The sequence below is a fragment of the Cynocephalus volans genome, chromosome 1 (assembly GCF_027409185.1).
Source record: "Cynocephalus volans isolate mCynVol1 chromosome 1, mCynVol1.pri, whole genome shotgun sequence".
Classification (NCBI taxonomy): Eukaryota; Metazoa; Chordata; class Mammalia; order Dermoptera; family Cynocephalidae; genus Cynocephalus; species Cynocephalus volans.
The window spans coordinates 42,684,652-42,702,442 of record NC_084460.1 but is presented as its reverse complement, the minus strand read 5'-3'; the positions used below and the strand labels follow the sequence as shown (position 1 = coordinate 42,702,442).

Sequence of the window (17,791 nt, the reverse complement as noted above, 5' to 3'; positions counted from 1 at the left end):
CTAGGGACAGTGGTCTATACAGGAAGGCCTCTGGCTTGTACGGAGGGAGTCAAAGAGGATGCTGTAACACAGTGTGACCATGGCAGGGAGCACCCCAGAAAGAGCACAGGTCAAACCTTTGAACTTAGCCCTAAAGAATGAGAAGCGGCCAACCTCTCAGGAAACTTGGAGGCTGGCATCCGAGGAGATTTGAGAGGGAAACAAACTCTCAGGTGTGAGCAGCAGAAAGCAGCCCAGCATGGTGGAAGGCAGCAAGTGAAGGCAGTGGAGACTGACAGGAGGGTGTCAGAGGGCCATCCTGTTGGGGGCTTTATAGACCTTGGTAGAGAGTTTAGATTTCCTTCTAGGTGTATCAGGAAGCCAACGAAGGGTTTTAACCTTGGCACTGAAACAGCTACATTTAAAAAGGACCCTCACTTTGCTAAGTGGAGGATGGGATTTTATAGGGAGAACAGTGAAGAGTGGCTGTTACCCAGGGAGAGATGGTGGTGCTGGGACTAGGGGTAGGAGCAGAGAAGATGATGGAATTCAGGTTCAGGTGGTGAAGCCCGCAGCACATGATGATGTGGGGGCGGGGTGGTACCAGAAAATTAGGAGTCGTAGAGAACACTTGGGCTTTGTGGGGGGTGAGACAAAACCAACAATTCTAAATTTAGGATGCCAACTAGATAGTTTAAGATGAAAAAGCTAAAAGGAAGCCATTCATGTACTAGCCAAAACAAAAGGCAGAGAGCAGCCTAAAAACCTTTGGTATTTGCAGGCCCTTGAGGAGTTCTTACCTATGTCTAGTAAGACACCTAAAGTTCACGTCAGGAAAATGGCTGCACACTTAGGAGGAAGACGGCAGATGCTACAGTCAGCTGTGGCTATGAGGAAAGGAAAGCAAATGTGTTTATAGAAGATGTGGCAATAATGCTGCCTGATAAGGGGTCTGATATCCGCATTCCCACCAATGGCTTCCTAACATCCACTAATGATCAAAGTGCCACCGTGCATTAATCACTATGTGCCGGGCACTGTGCTGAGTGTTTTACGTGCATTAGCTGATAATCCTTATGAGAACTATCCAAGGCACATCTTCCTATCTTCATTTTAATGGGCAAGTAAAGTGAACCAGGATGAACAGGTGGGCTGACTCCAAAACTTGATGTCGCTGCCATATCCTCAGGAAACCTCCCGAGACCTCCCTCCCACCCCACCTTTCTCAGGGCCCCTGGCTTTCTATCCTCTACGACACAGGTGTTCATGCCTATGTCCACCTCCCCCACCATGCCTAAGGCATCAGGGTCCTAAGATTGACACAGTGACAGTGGATTATGGGCCATCTACAAGGATGGCCTCCTTCCTACCTAGGAGACTTAGGGCAAGTTCACCTCATAATTCAGCCCACTCTGACTAGGGAACACTATCAACATCATAGGATTCTGACAAAAAGCCTAAGATGGTTTTTCTGGGGTTTTTTCTTTATAAAGCAATTATAAAGTTTGCCACTTCTGCCCTAAACTGCCTGTTCTTACTTTGTTCATTTCTCCCCATTAGGACTTAAAGATGGAGGAAGCTATGAGCAGTACAGGTACTCTGTTTTGTTATTAGAGCCTGAGGAAAGTTCCCCTATCTTGGCCCATGCTTTAGTCTCATCTCCGTGCGGGTGCACCTGTTATGTTCCAAGAATGCCCTTTCTCTGGCCTGCCAGGGGCCTGGATCATCCCCCAGTGATGGGTGTCACCTAGGAGACCATCTTTGTATAGTTCTTTGAGGATGACTTTTTCTTTCTTGGTGATGGTTAACACTCATTCTCCTTTTGACACCTGAAAACTTAGGCAGTTTCAGCGTCGAAAGTGGCCAGAAATGAAGAGACCTTCTTCCAAATCACTGTGAGTTGAGGAACCAGCTTATGAACAGAGATCTGGTTCTGACTTCCTTCATTCTGCCAAGGCTGTTCTATGTGCATGCCATTTCTCATTTACTATCCTCCTTTGAGAGGGGAAGCAGTAATGTGAGTCTTTCCTGTAAGATAACCTACCTGAATACATTTCATGTTCTAGATGAATATCTTGTCTAGTACACCGTTCTTGTCTCTACAATAATCTGTGCTTGATAAACTTGAGCTACTACTTAGAGGTTGAAAACCACTTAAAAGTACAATTGCCAGACATGTTGAAGGCTGTGGCTACAGAAGTGCTAACTGGTCCACAATGTCAGCAGTAGAGTGACTTCATTAAGTGATTTCCAAAAAGCCCATGCTATGAACTCTCACTCCAGTGCCAATACAGACTGACAGCAGGCTAACTGGAGAGTGTGGCAACCTGGAAATTTCACCTTTAGTCTAAAGGGAGCAGCTAGTTTGTTCCCTGTAGGAATGGGATGTAGTTTGCCAGATCTCATTCTTCAAAGAAATCCAAAAATGCAGATATGCGTGAGAATTCTTTTTTAACACTGGCAACTAATTTGACAAACAAGACCCTCTGGCTGCCATTTGCAATCTCTGGGCTCCTCATTTCTTTCTTTATATGCATATAAACCTATGTGACTTTAACAGGACAATAACAATAGACCAGCTTAGCATTTGTTAATTCCAGAACTAAGGCATAGAATCTCTACATCTCACATTCTCCTTAGCCACTACAAAGGTACTCCAGAAAGTTCGTGGAAAAAATAGAGTTGAAAGATAATACAAATCTTTCCATGAACTTTTTGAAATACCCTCATGTTCTGCCCTGATCCTTAAATGTCATCTTTGCCTGCCATTGAATGTGTAAGTGAGCAACTGAAAAACTGAAATGATTAAGTGATAGCAATCCCTTTCTAAGTGACCTAGAAATATTCTCTCAGCAGCCACATCCCTGAAGCAAAGCTTACTCAGTTGTAGGACTGATTAAGAAATCCTAAGCAGCACAATAATCAAATGCTAAGATTAGTTTGTTTTGTTCTGTAGGGGACAACTATGGGAAGGCTGGGAAGGTTAAGAAGCAACAGAGGTGGACCTCCAAAAACAGAGAGTTACCACCTGACTGTGCAGGCAGTGAAGAACCAAATGTGATTTCCAGCAGACCTAGGCTGTAGGCCAGGAGGCCTGAAAGAGACAGAACTTGCTTCAGTCAACCGGAAAATTCTGGAGGATAACCATCAGAGCAGAGAGAACTTCAGGAAGTCCATTTTTGCCCCTGCTTTTGCTTTGGATTATACCTCACCAGCTGCACAAAATGCATTTTCATATCAAATAGTCACCACTAACCCTCCCTGAGAGGTTCACATGGGAAAAAGAACAGAAAGATTTTCTTGGAAATCTCCCCCAAGAGTGAAAGTCACTGGAATTTATTAAAATCATAGGGGAAAACAACCCTGTTTTAAATCCTCATTTCTTTTGGTTCGTCACAAAGAAGGAACTAAGAAGCAAGACAGAGGCAACTTGGAGAGGCTGAAAACAGTGCCCAGAGTTTGAGAGTGAGTCAATAGCACAAAAGAAGTGACATTTACCTAGCACTATAGCCCTGGTTGCCTCCGAAGAAACTGACTTCACTGTATATATGTGACTATTTACATGTAACCAACATGGGAACTTTAGGGGCATCTGACTAATAAGAAATCCCAATTTTCAAGAGTGGTGGTGTCAATAAACGCTCAGTGGCCAGTGTAAAAGAAAATCCCTTGCAGTTGTGGACATTTCTATTCCTGCCCAGATATCATTTCTCCCTTTGTTATCTACCCCAGGACTGACGATTTTTTTTAAGGTACTGAAAAGAAATGAAGTTGATGTATGTCCCAAGTTTTAACGAAATTGTATTTGTAAAGAAATTTTGTAGTACAAGTATTGTCATATGATGTTCAAAACCACAGCCAGTGACCAGCAGTTGGTATGAAAAAACCTTTGACATTTTGTAAAAGGCCATGCTTGGGAGTTTTTTTGGTGTGTTTGGTTTTTTAAAAATGAATTCAAGATACTACCAGTCAACACCTTTTTGGGAAGACATGCCTTGGGTTCAGAGGATTTTGGGAGTAGATGGTTGTAGGTTAATGACCAAAATTTACCATACTTCAGGAGACCTCACAGGTAAGTCTCATATTACACCAGCTTTGAGACTTCATTTTTCCAAACTACTGATCAAGTGCAAAGCAGTTCACCTTAGCCAACCCTTCATGTACTGGTGTAAGCAAGTGCAGGTAGCTGTCAGAATTCCAGAACAGGGAAGTAGGTGGGACTTCAGCCACCACCAGTCCAACCCATTTCTCATTTAACAGATAACAGAGAAGGCCCCTAGGCACCTACATTTTGTAAAAACAGTGTCATGCTTTTCAATGCCCCAAATAGGCCAAGGCTCCCTAGCAAAAGTTGTGGTTTTCTTTTAACTTCACAGAAACTGCTATCATTATTTGAAATAGACTTTCTTAACCTTCTCTTTTACCCTTAATCCAATAGGGATTTTTTTTTTTTTTAAGTTCTTTAGGCTCCAATTTTAAATAGAAACCTTTATTTACAATGACATCCAACATGGTCAGCAAAACAGTCACAGCTCACCACCCCATCTCACGTCATCCCATGTGGTTTCAATTCTTTGCAGCGTAAAGAATGATTTAATTTTTTTAAGCAACACTTAATGTAAACTTGATTGAAACTGAATTTATTCTCAATACTATATGTCAATTCCTGAGAATTTAAATATTGCTCTCAGAATGACATTTCCACCTTCTTCAAAATTCTATAATATTGGAGAAAAAGAGAAAGGAGGAAAGAAAAAGAAAACACTCTGCTCATTATTAAATAGTTTACCTTAGATTTGAAAACAACCCTTGTTCCTTTGTAGCAGGGGGAAAATTTCATCTATCCTAGAGATTCTGCTCCTATGAATTTCCTACTTGTGAACAAAACTCATGGCTTCTGCAAATAAAAAGGGAACTGGACAGGCATATGAATAACTGGCAATCCATTCAGTTTATTTTCCAGCTGCATCTACCTTTGGATCAAAAAACTTCTAAGACATCAAGCCAATTATCTTCTGTAGTATCCCACATTTCACCTTAGATATTAAATACTGATAAACTAAGATAAGTATTGATATTTACACCTTTAGATCCCAATGCACAATTTAGAAAAGTGGCATCATAATATGAATATTAATGATGCAACTTCTATTTATTTTTTAAAGGAAGAAACATGTATCTCCTTTATATGATTTTGATCTTTATAAAATATATATTTTTATATTTATATATCTTTGGATTTAGCAAAAAAGTAGGTACTGGAAATATCCCACATTCTAAAAGCAGATGAAAAGTTTACTTATACTATTCACCCAACAGATACCAAAGTTCAAAAAAGAGGGGGATGGATTAGTGTGAGGAGAGGTAGGCAGTGGAAATACAAAGATAATTATCCAAAAAAAGAAAAGAAGAGGGGGAAACAAGCCAATAAAGGTAAAAACAACAAATTACCTCAAAGACTGCATCTATTAAAAGAAAATCAAAATCTTGAGTTTGCACCAATAAAAGGAACAAGTAGAAAATATAAAAACTTATAATAATAAAACTTCATTTTTTTCCCATATAAAAAGGGGTGCTGCCTTCCAGTTAGTCTGGAGTCAGGACAGAGGAAAAAATCACAAAACTTTACTTTTTTGTTTTTCTAATAATTTTTAAAAGTCAAGAAAGGTAAGAGCACCATTCTGTTTCTCCCCACACTCAACTTAAATAGGGAAGGCTCAGGCACACCTGACACAACTGAGTCAAAAAAGACAGAGACTTATTCAGCTGTGCCTGTCTCCAAACAGACTATGTTATCTGAAAAGTACACACTACTATGATGGAAGTTTACAGATTTACGATCCTAGATATATTGTGAACCTAGGGGAGCAGGTGTGAAGAGGGTGGAGTAAGAGGGGCAAACTCAAAATTGTCTACACACTGTTGGGAAAATAAAATCTACTCTAGTGGTGGTTCTGGAAATATCAGGCTTCACTTATTCATAAGCATGTCAAAAAAATTAAATGACTTTACCTTCAGAGACATCTAGAAAGACTGGCTAAATGTGAAATTTTTTAAAAAGTAACAACTCCCAGTTTTTGCTAGAAAATGACACCAAGGCTAGCAGAGACATTTGAAATTCAGATATTCCAAAAATCCAATTTCATTCAGCTGTTTCAATCTAATAATGTAACCCAGATAAAGGGAATTAAATTTGATTTTTTTCCCCTACTCCCAACTGTCTAGAACAGGTGTCAAGGAGGGGTAACAGCAGAAAGTGGCACTGGACAGGAGGAGGAGGAGGTGCAAAGGCACGCTCAGGCTGTAGCTCTGAACCACAGCAAAATTGGCTGTTCTGGGTACCAAGCTCCTTAAGAACAATGACACTATTCTAATTCATGGGGACATAGTGAAAACATCTCATTAGCAGAATCACAAGACTGCTGAGCAGACACCAGAAACCACACACCAAGGACTCTACTGGGATCTCAATGTGGATTCAGGTCCTAGCAACCAAAATCTTAGAGCACTCCTAAATGGATGAAAAGGCAACATAATTTAAGTACAAAACAAAACAAATCATAAACTGCTATTTAATTTACGGACTGCTTCAAATCCAAAAGATTTTTTTTTAATCAAACTGCTTGACTTTTTTTTAATTCCTCATATCCTTTTTTTGTTTTTTTGTTTTTTAAAGTTTATTTCCCCATTATCTATTCTTTCCCCCCAAATTAACAAAGTGCTTAGTTCTGATAGAGAAACTAAAAAAAAAAATTTTAAATGCCTACATCTAAACAAATGATCTCTTTTAAAAGCATTTAGATTACGAGATTGAAAAGAGTGAGGCATCTAAGGCTGGGAGGGAGAAAAAGCTATGGACCACTGTCCCTCCCCCAGGCCATGGAATTCAGGGGATGTCTCTTCTGTTTGTAGCCTCACCACAATGAGCTTACTGAAATCAACAGTGTTAAATATTTAGCTTCACAAACTCTGTAAAAATGAGCTGTCATGACCTACAAAAAAGGTATATACATATTTTACATAATACAATATCTTAAAGGTCCTATTTACAAAAAAAATTATTCACAGAAACACTGCAAAATTCTGATTCAGAATGCAGTACCTGGCCTTGGGTTTTCAGAAGTTTATTTTCAAAAAGCATTATTGCTCTACCATATAGGCAAAGGGTGACAAGTGTACTTTAAAAAAAAAAAAAAATCATAGTTCTTGTCCAACAGATTAGTGTAGACAAAAACCAGGAATGTGATTCACCATTCCTCAAGACCTCAAGAATATTGCATTTATCCATTACTTTTTAAATAAAGTGCACTCGGCTGCACATAAGCATGTGAAAAATTTGCTACTGCTGCAATTAAATACTGTCATCTCATTTTCCCTTCTGCAAAGCCATTTGACATCAATGACAATTCCTGGAGGTGAAGTATTACAGGATATTAAGGACAAGTGAAAACCTCCATTAGGAGAAAGCTTAGGACAGCAAAGAATAGGGAGAGAGCAACTCAATACCATCAATAAAAGACAAGAACTCAGAAATGCCAATTCCACTAGACAAAGGGTCAAGAACTACTTGGTCATGACAAAAACATCTGAAGGGTAGGACTATGTTCTTTGTCCAATACTCCAACTAGAGAAACCAAACATTCTAATCTCTTGATTTCTTCAATGTTCTCTGGCCCACCTACATTTATTTGAAAGACTTTGGCTAGTAAGGTAGAAAAAAAGTGACACAGGAGAGTTTTGTGATCGGTAACACTCCATATCTCCAAAATCACATTCCTAGGAAGTGGAATACCAAAAATATTTTTCAACTGTTCAGAACACCATGATACACAGAAGGAGGGGGAAAAAACAGGTAGATATTGCGCTTCAGCTTAACCCAGTCCTGTTCAAAAGACTTGGAATACCCTTGACAGAGATTGAAGCTGGTCCTTTCTTCAAAGCTGGATGCCTAGAACACTGATTCTTTACTTTCCAAAAATTCTAGTGCAGTATCATTTGTACAGTGATTTCCTTAGAGGTCCTGGTGTAGAGATGTCAGCAGTATTTCTGTTAGCAACCAGAAAAAAAACATGAGTAAAACATGTGCTTTGTACAAGGACAACACAAGAAAATACCCGTCTACACTCATGGCTTGCAATGTAGCTCTGGCTGATGGATTCAGATTCCTTAGATCCCATATTACCAAAAGTATCAAATGGCCCAATGCCTTCAAACCAAAAGTTTTTCAATTACTATATTTTTTAATTATATATCCAAGTTAAAATTTACCTAGGACCTTTATATTATAGTTGAGGCTTTGGTTTTCCCCACAGAACGAGAAAAACTTTTTGAAAAAGGTAGATCCCCATACCTGATCAGGACCCATGGGCATGCCAGACATGGGCATAGAGTTCACGTTCATCTGTCCCATGTGACCACTGCTACCATTCATGTGCACCATACTATACGCTGCAGGATTCCCTTGGTGGGCAAACTGCTGCTGGGAAAAGGAGCTGTAAAGAAAGCATGATTACATCTCCAGAGTCATTTTAGCAACACAGGGTAGGCACACAGAGACTATCACAATTTTGTCAAGTATCATTGTTCTTAAGCAGGGAACATCAGAGAGAAAATTCCCTGAAAGCCTGCCATCCATTTTTCATAGTTGTCGTACCCAATACCCTAATGGATATGTGCATGCTATGAAGCATACTTAAAATGTACAGGGCCGGCCCCGTGGCTCACTCGGGTGAATGCGGCGCTGGGAGCGCTGAGGCCGCGGATTCGGATCCTATATAGGGACGGCCGGTGCGCTCACTAGCTGAGCGTGGTGCAGACCACCCCGTGCCAAGGGTTGCGATCCCCTTACCGGTCCAAAAATAAATGTACAAGCCAAATGACACATTTTCTAATATGAACCCAGGCCTTTTGATCTCTCCATCTACACAGGCTTGACTGAAAAATGCAGAGATTAATTTCCTGGGCTTCTGGCACTAGGATCATGAATGACTTTTAAAGTCACTGTTCTTTACCTATTCCTGACCAAGTTTCCTGATGGCCAGCCCTTCATTTCTGCCGACTGATACATGGGTGCAGTCTGAGGGTGCTGCATCATGGGATTCTGGGAAGGGCCCATTCTTGATGACATCATTGCATTAGGAGGACTAGACACGCGACCAAAGGCTGGATCTGGTTGTTGTCCCATTCCTTATATAAAGAAAGAAAAAAGAAGACATTATAATGCTCAAATGGTACCTCCTTAAGAGTATCAGTTTTCTGTAGTAATTTTGTTCTTTTTTTAAAAAGGGGGTCAGGGGGGAGGAGACAAGTACAAGACATAAAGTGCTACAATAACTGGAAAGCAGTTATTCTTGTGTCTAACCAAAATGACAACTGGAGATAACAGGCTTACTACAGACAGGCATGCTACCTAGATTACTTGAAGGACAGTTGCTTCAATGGGCTTTCTGTATAAAAGGGACTCCATATCACACTACTTACTCCTCTGTCCCTCTTTAGCAGGCAGAGGAGTTATTGTTCCCAGATGGCAGGGCTGCAGCCTAAAATGTAAGCTCCCCAATAAACACCTCTACCCCATGATGTTCCTGGAACCTCTCAAAGGCTAAACTGAAGAGGCATCTGCATTATTGTAACTAATGCTAAGTCCAAATCACCAACCAAGAAAAGGAACTTAAAAGCCTACACGGTGCATTCTTTTCACTGACTTGACCAAGTGTACAGAGATTAGAGAGTTCTACTCTACTGGAACACGTAAGAAGGGGCCTCAATTACCTGTGCGCTGCAAGACATTTTGTTTTCATTATTAAGTTATTTCATTTTCTTATGAAGTAACAAGAAGTGAATAGTATTTTTGTTTGTTTTTCATGTGCAACAGATCTAGTGACAGTCATGTCCTTAGTAATATTACTTTGGGGAGGGCATATTTTCCCTGTCAAATTTTACCATAATTTGGTGGATATGGAAACTGCTGTGGTGGAGCTTGTGGTATCACAGGTCCTGCCAACACCCCATCCATGCTAGGGGATGCGGTCACATTAGGGGGGGGGCTGAAGGCCTGGGGCTGCTGCTGCTGCTGCTGCTGCTGCTGCTGCTGTTGCTGCTGCTGCTGCTGCTGCTGCTGCTGCTGCATCATCATCGCCACCCTCTGCTGTCGGAAGTGATGACTTAGCAGCTCTCTGCTGCGCTGGGCAACCATCTGGGCATTAAGAAATCCCTGCTAACACCCAAGAAAGAATGCATTTACACATGTATAGTAAGAACCAATCAGCTTCATATATACAGTACTCCTACAATACATTAGGTATCAGAGAGGGAAAAAACACCCAGTGCCTTTCTTTATAATTAAGGAGAAGAGAAAATGAACAATTCTTTATGATAAAAACTTTTCTGACTATTGGGGGTAGGTGGGGGAGATACTGCAGAAGAGGGACCTACAAATTATTTGGGGCTAGGAGACAAAAGTAGACAAGTTGTCAAGCTTTAACATAGCTAGAAATATTCCTCAACATGAGAGAACAGTTAGGGACAGAATATAAGGACAAACTTTTCAGGAACTATGAAGTAAATACTACAAGAAAAAAAGGGCAGGACTGAGAGTTTGCTGGGGCAGTGGGGAGATGGTACAAGAAGAGAAGCCTAAAAAGGGGAGGGGAGGGCAAATGAGATTATACTCAGGTAAGCAAGGACCCACTTCAGAAGGTCTTGCAGTCTCTTTAAAATCTTCTCAAAGGAGGGGTGAAGGGCAGGAAGCTGTGTGGAGGTTAAAGAGGTTACATAATCAAGGTACTAAACAAAGAAGCTGATTTGGGTTCTACCAGCTGAGGAAGATCATCTCCAAAAAGCAAACTTTTATCATCTTTCTGGAGGGCATCCTGGCTCAGCTTATACAGGACATCTATCAAGAAAATATACACATCAGTACTTCCAAATAAGTGTAAGTCAGTGAAAATCAGGCATTTCGGGTTTAAAACAATCATGAACAATATTTCAAATCACAGTAAAGGATGCAGTCATCTGCCTTATGCACATTAAGAAAATACCTTAACACTGTCTCTACCACTAGCTGAAGGTAAGAGTTTTAATATCCCCTCCTACTGTGGGAAACAGGTCCTCTCAAAGGCTGTTATTGAAATTTTGATTATGTATTATTTACTTTCTTCTTTATACTTATAAATTCAAAATTTTACCCAGTAGGTATGTGGTTTCATAATCCAGGAACACAGAAACGTTTAAAGATTTATTATTTTAAATTCCTAAAAAGCCAAGTGATAGCTGTTCTCACAACACAGCAATTTATCACAAAGGGGATTAATTTTAAAAACACTCATCAGGGCTGGCCCTGTGGCTCACTCAGGAGAGTGTGGTGCTGATAACACCAAAGCCACAGGTTCAGATCTCTATATAGGGATGGCCGGTTAGCTCACTTGGTGTTGTCAGCACTACGCTCTCCCAAGTCAAGGGTTAAGATCCCCTTACCGGTCATCTTTTTTAAATTAAAAAAAAACTCTAATCAGTGGTTATTTAATGAAGGAACCCCTCCTCCTCTGATTCCCCCCAGTCATCAGCGAGAAAAGAATGGAAGAGGAAAAGTGTGATGGAACCATGAAATGGTTTCTTAGGCAAGAAATTTGAGTTAGAGCACAGCCTTATAATACCAAGGTCACAGGTTCAGATCCCCATAGTGGCAAGTTGCCAAAAAAAAAAAGAAAGAAAGAAATTTGAAATTACTTCTATTTGTTTAACAAACATTTACTGAGAGCCAAGCATGGGCCAAGCCCTGTGCTGGTGACATGGCAGGGAACATGGAGAGGTTGTCATCCTCACCTGGGAGCTCACCTGGGGCTGCATCATGGGCCTCATCACCGCAGCACTGCCAGCAGTAGGGTTTTCCATTTTCATTTCAAGTGCCTGCCGGCTCTGATTCAAAAACTGAAATGAGACAGATTGGTTAAGATGCAAGTGGAGCATGTTAATAAGCCCAAAACAGCTTTCCAAACCCTTAGCACCACCCAGTGAGGTCATGATGATATCTACAAACCCACTAACTTTATTCTAAGTTACATCTAAACTAAACCAGTTCACTTTCACACTGAAAAAAGGTTAATGCTGGAAAGTCCTTGGCTAGCATTATAAAGCTTTATTGTTTGGTATTAGGAGAAAAAGTAAAAGTGTAACTTTGCGGCTTAAAGAATTGAATTCAAAGGATTTATAAAGTAAGGTTTTCTCTAGGATTATTCAGGCACTTGGGGAAACAGCTTTAACTTGATCAGAGTAATACTGAATAAACTAACTCCTCTGTTACCTTTTCCTAAGTAACTTTTAGTGGAAAGAAATGGTAAAAAGTAAAATACTATGAACACATTAACACAGCTTTCCTGAGTACCTAAACTGACTTTTAGGAGTATGCATAGACTGGAGAGTGTCTGGCTCATTGGACTCTAAACTCACTCATTCGTCTGCTTATATGGTTCAGTTTCGCCACATTTAATACCTCAGCTCACTCAAGACACAAAAAATAGAAATAATTTTAAAATTTGCTGGGCATTAAGGACACAACGAAAAGAAGTCTTATCTTCAAATATTAAAAGAGCTCCAGTTTTATAAAACATCTAGAAAGCAAAGGTTCCACATTTAAAAATGTTGAAATCATGAAGGCTTAGACATTTGGTTATTAGTATTAAGGACTTTAAAAAACAGGAATTATCTACCTTTAAGTCTAAATGTCACCAAGGAACACACCCCCCCCCCAAAAGCAATCCTCTCTGACATTTTTAACTTTTCAATATTCTTAGAGAAAAGTATCCAATTCCAGCACAATCACTCCCTTAACAAGGAGCCATTGGAACAAATAAAATTTTATGTGGAAGTGAAAACAAAAGGAATTTCTTTAATGGACAAGGGATGGAGAGCCAGTGGTTAGAGCTCTGAGGAACACAGCCTGACATCAAATTGGAGGAGAGGGCAAAGGGAAACCATCGTGGGCCAAAGCACGGCATGTGGGTGCTTACCTGCTGGCCCTGCAGCCTCTGCTGAAGCTGCATCCTAAGTTGCTTGGGGGTGTTTGTCCGAGGTCTCATGATGTTAGCCCTAGGGTGCACTCCCTGGAGAGGAAAATTGCCTTGCTGGTTCATCTGATTCATCATAGAATTAAAAGATGGTGATTGTCCCTGAAGATTAAAGCCTCCTTGCATTGGAGGCCCCTGTGCTGGGTATGTCCGCCCATATAATGCTGCCTTCTGATCCATCATCACTGCTGCTTCTTGGCCTTGGAAAACATCCTGTTTGGGCTCCAAAGCTTGTCCCTTAAACATCAAACACATAAGTGAACAGTGAAGTACATCTATGAAAGCAACAGCAATCAAATGCTCTAAAGAAGGTGAAAATTAAAGTAAATATACGTGAACAATGATGTTCAGAATTCCAAAAACAAAATCATGTTTGTTGTCTTATTGCCTAAAGTTCCATGAGAACACAGACTATACCCTATCTGTTCACAGCCTTGTCCTAGAGCATCACACAGGCTCTCACTCAGACAGACACTCAAGTATTTTCTAAGCCAAATATCTACAATGTATTAAAACACTTGGAGACATACTATTTGTTCCAGAACAGATTTCTGTACCAACAAACACAGACTTCCAAGCCAAGTATAAAATAAATCAATTAAAATCACTGTAATCAATGAATTCTCATGTAATTTGCACAAGAATGTTTCTGAAGGTAGCAAGAGGTGATTTCAGTAGAGACAGGTAACTCAACTAACATTCACATCCCCTGGAGTGTACATCCACCACTACTCATACGTGGGGAGAAAAAAGAAAACCATTCATTCAACAAATATTCATTAAATGCTTGTTAGTGTGCCAGGCATCACTTCTCTACATGTTAAGGATATGTATAAAATAACATCCAGCAGGTGACAGAACAGTAAGTAAAAATACTCTAAAGGAAGGAAGAGCCTGTCAGGTACTGCATTTGCCTTTATCTTCTCATTCATGGGCATGGAATGCCAAGCATGCAGTCGACACCCTTAACAAAGCATACTCCATCCATTGTACTTGAGCAACACACACTCCCACCTCTCTGGCCTTTTCTTGGATGAATGTTATGAGTTCATCAGGGTTCAGTCCTAGGCTCTCTTATTTTCTCTCACTAGACTTTCTACTTAGGCACTCTCATCCACTATCATAACTATCAAATTTTTGCCCCCAGCCCAAATGTCTCTGAACTCTTAATTTTGTTTATGCAAAATACCTACATAACATATTTACTTGGATGATCACAGACTACTGTCCAAAACTGTACTATTGCCTGAAACTCAACCAGGGAGGGCTGGCCAGTTAGCTCAGTTGGTTACAGTGTGGGGTTGATAACACCACAGTCCAGGGTTTGACCCCTGTACCAGTCAGCACCAAAAAACAAAAAAAGAAAAGAAACTCTACTAGGGGTATTGTGTAATATGCACCATTCTATCTTTTTAAAATCCAAAAACCCCAGAATTCCCAAATATATCTGACCCAAGGTTCTCAGATAAGGCACCATGAATGTGTAGTTGACTGTCATATCAGGAATAGATATAGACTGAAGTTGATAACAGCTGCATAAGCATGTTACGTAAAGGTATTACCAAAATAAAGAACTGAGTGGGGCAAATGACAGTGGTTCTTCAATAAAAATATTTCCATATCATTTTATTTTTCAGTTACAAACATAGATTACTTTGCTAAAAATAAAAATTAATTATAACAAAAAAAGGAAAGCCAGTCTCATCATCACCCTGCTTAAAATCCTTCCTTGTTTTCCCAACATAGCAGAAAAATTCCAGGCTCCTCAAGAAGGCTTTGTGGAACCTGGCTTCCATTCACCTCTCCAACATCATTTTATATCACACACCCCACTGATTTTCAGCCACCTCCTAGAACCCTCAAGTTCTAGCAAAGATGAAGGACTTTTGAGTTTGTAGTACCTCTTCGGGAATGTTCTTCCCCTGGCTCTCAGCATAACTGGCTCCTTCTCATCCTTCAGGTGCTAGTTTTCGGCACCACACTCTAACCAACTGACTTCAGGAGTCAGTTTAAATGTCATCTCAAAAAGAGCTTTCCTGACCACTCAGTTAAGTCACCAGTCATTCGGGACAAAACTAAAATTAAGCCCCCACCAAAAAGGAAACTGAGAAAACTATTTGCAATATATTAGAACAGTTAATAGCCATCCTTAAAATTGCAACTCAATCATGACATTTTTAGAGAAAAATTGGCAACCCCTCCCCTCCACCCCATCTAACAGATCGCCCTTTAATAACCAGTCTCAAAGTACCAAATGCCTTTCCTCATAACATCTATTACACCATGTCTACTTCTATCTGTGTGATTATTTGCCTGATGTTTGTCTTGTCCAGTGGGATCTGAGGTTTGGGAGCAGGAACTAATTTGCTCACTATTTTTCCCTCAGCCTCTAATAAAAGACTGATTGGCGCACAGAAGACAAACATTTGTTGAACAAAGAAACAAGTAAATCAATAACTATATATAAAGTACTCATGCAAATCAAAAAAATTAAAAGCCCTCCAAAAACTATAAAAACACATACAAATGGCCAAGAAACACAAAAGCTGTTCAATCTTGCAAATCAGAGAAATATAATCTAAAATAAGAATTTTTTTTTTCTTTGCCTATCAGATTGGCCAAGATTTTTTTTAAATAATCATGTTCAGTACGTGTTTAGTCACTTGCTCATTCACACTGTGTGTGTTCTTTAATCGACTCAAGCCACATCAGCAAAACACTGGTAAAAACATGAAGAACTAGTAGTATCATATTCTTGCAGAAAAGTAGCTAGTATAATCTTTCAGGAAAACAACCTGAAAATAAGTAGCAAAACCTTTAAGATGACTCTGACCCATTCTTGGATTGTATCTAAGGAAGCAGAATAACTGAATGAGACATGAGTAATTTCATGGAATTGTTTATATAAAGAACACTGAGGCACGATTTAAATTTTCAGCAATAGAGGACTGGTTATATAAATTGTGTTCAGTATAATAGATAGTATTTGGCCATAAAATTAAAGATGTATATATTAAACATAAAAAGATGACTGACAACGACTCAAAAGTAAAACCAGTTACAAAAGTGTCTTAAAGTCTACTACCATTTTTCAAAAAATATACTCTCATGAATATTTGCATATGTGCCCTTTTAAAATCTAAAAGCATTATATGCCAGGAAGTTGGTAATGATTCTCTCTGTGCCACTATTACAGAGGACTCAAAAAATTTTTTATATACATTCTGCAATTGTCAGAATTTTACATAGTGACCACTATTTTAACATCAGGACAAAGAAAGCAATTTCCAGCTTAAATTAAAATTTTAAATGGTCATTCAAGCTTCTCAGTCTCTGCGTAACCCTCACACACATCCCACACAGTTAGACACAGTTCCTCAGTGCCAAGATCATATGTCATTGGTACCCCTGGAGGTGCCTATCAGGACTGCTAAGTGTTTCCCACTAGCCCTTTAAAAAGTTCCATGACAGTGTTTGTCAATTGTAGTATAATTCCTTATGAGCATGTCTATCTCCCCAACAAAGACTGAGAGCCTCCTGATTATCTCTCCTGCTCATTGTTGAATGTACAGACCTATACAGTGCCCCCATGCATCCTTTAAGTAAATAAAGACAGCCACTAAAAAATCTGTTTCAGAAATACAGACTTGTGTAATGGCATTATTTTCATAAGGCTGGGTATATCAATAGGGACAGAAGGTGATGATACTGGGATGTTCAGATTTATCACTGTAAATGAGTTGTGTTTAACATAGAAAAACTTGCCCCCTCAGAGTACACACTGATTGGTTAGGCAGTAGAGAAAGGCAGTTACAAAAATGGAAGCTCAACTAACAAAAAGTAGCATTTTAAAATGGTATAGTAGTCTCACTGGATCATTTCTATAGTTGCCTAAATATCTGACATCTTTATAAAATATTAGGTTGCTAGAAGTAACACCACAATCATAATTTTGCAATTTAATGCTGGTATCCATGAAATGTAGTGATATGACACAAGTGCTAGGAAAACACACACACAGAGGCGGTCTTGTGCATGGCTGCGTGAATGTGCACATGCGCACACATACTTCTCTATTCCGTGTTAATGCGACCTACCTGATTTACAAGTTCAGGGATGCCTAAAGCTCTGTCAATTTCTTCCAGGCCTGTAGCATCTGTGTTGCTCAAGAGAGTGTGCAGCTGGTCCAATAATGCTCTTTCATCACTCTGTCCTTCCAGGTTTGAAGGTGGCCCTAGGAGATCATCCAGGGAATTCCTAAGAAGGGGCCTAGGAAGAAACTTGCAATCAATTTCAATGGTGCTTTTTCTCTTTAAAAAAAAGATAATAGATCAGAGTAACATGCACAATATTTTTAACGCACAATCAATTCACATACTACAAGTACAAATATGATTAAACCAAGTAGTACAGAAGAATGACTGGCATCAATTTAAATTTAAGGCCCACAATTTTTAAATTTCACCAGGCCAGCTTAGACTATTACATACAGCTTACACTCTCCTTCTCCAAATCCCACCACCAAAATGTAACTGCCAAATCCTAGGCATTTGGGGATAGCAGAGATTGGGGGGAGGGAAGTTGGGAGGGGTAGGAGGCAGTGCTGTTTTCAAGACAAGAATAGAGGTGGTAGTAGTTATGATACTTGAAAATTGAGAAAATCAACTGAAGAACAGAAGAAAAAATAGAAATGTTGAGCTAATGACAATTTGAGTCTCAAGAACTGCCAAAATTTCTTTCTGTTCTAC

General features: G+C 39.7%; 2 protein-coding genes across 7 annotated transcripts in view; one reads left to right on the top strand and one right to left on the bottom strand.

The window, feature by feature from the left end:
• Positions 1-3,841, top strand: part of SULF2 (sulfatase 2) — a 90,707-nt gene extending 86,866 nt beyond the window's left edge. Inside the window, exons 18-20 of the mRNA XM_063091715.1 lie at positions 1,540-1,573; positions 1,821-1,874; positions 2,936-3,841. Of these exons, the coding sequence (XP_062947785.1) occupies positions 1,540-1,573; positions 1,821-1,874; positions 2,936-2,966 (119 nt within the window). The 3' untranslated portion in view covers positions 2,967-3,841. The remainder of the gene's footprint in view (positions 1-1,539; positions 1,574-1,820; positions 1,875-2,935) is intronic.
• A 64-nt stretch (positions 3,842-3,905) lies between these two features.
• NCOA3 (nuclear receptor coactivator 3) overlaps positions 3,906-17,791 on the bottom strand; it is a 132,631-nt gene continuing 118,745 nt past the window's right edge. For 3 of the 6 annotated variants that reach the window (XM_063091310.1, XM_063091292.1, XM_063091300.1), the window contains 7 exons: positions 17,141-17,312; positions 12,987-13,280; positions 11,803-11,907; positions 9,922-10,195; positions 8,991-9,165; positions 8,330-8,471; positions 3,906-8,025 (listed from right to left, as the gene is read on the bottom strand). In XM_063091310.1, the coding sequence (XP_062947380.1) occupies positions 8,014-8,025; positions 8,330-8,471; positions 8,991-9,165; positions 9,922-10,195; positions 11,803-11,907; positions 12,987-13,280; positions 17,141-17,312 (1,174 nt within the window). In that variant the 3' untranslated portion in view covers positions 3,906-8,013. The remainder of the gene's footprint in view (positions 8,026-8,329; positions 8,472-8,990; positions 9,166-9,921; positions 10,196-11,802; positions 11,908-12,986; positions 13,281-17,140; positions 17,313-17,791) is intronic. The other 3 variants (XM_063091318.1, XM_063091328.1, XM_063091336.1) reach the window with 3 other exon arrangements.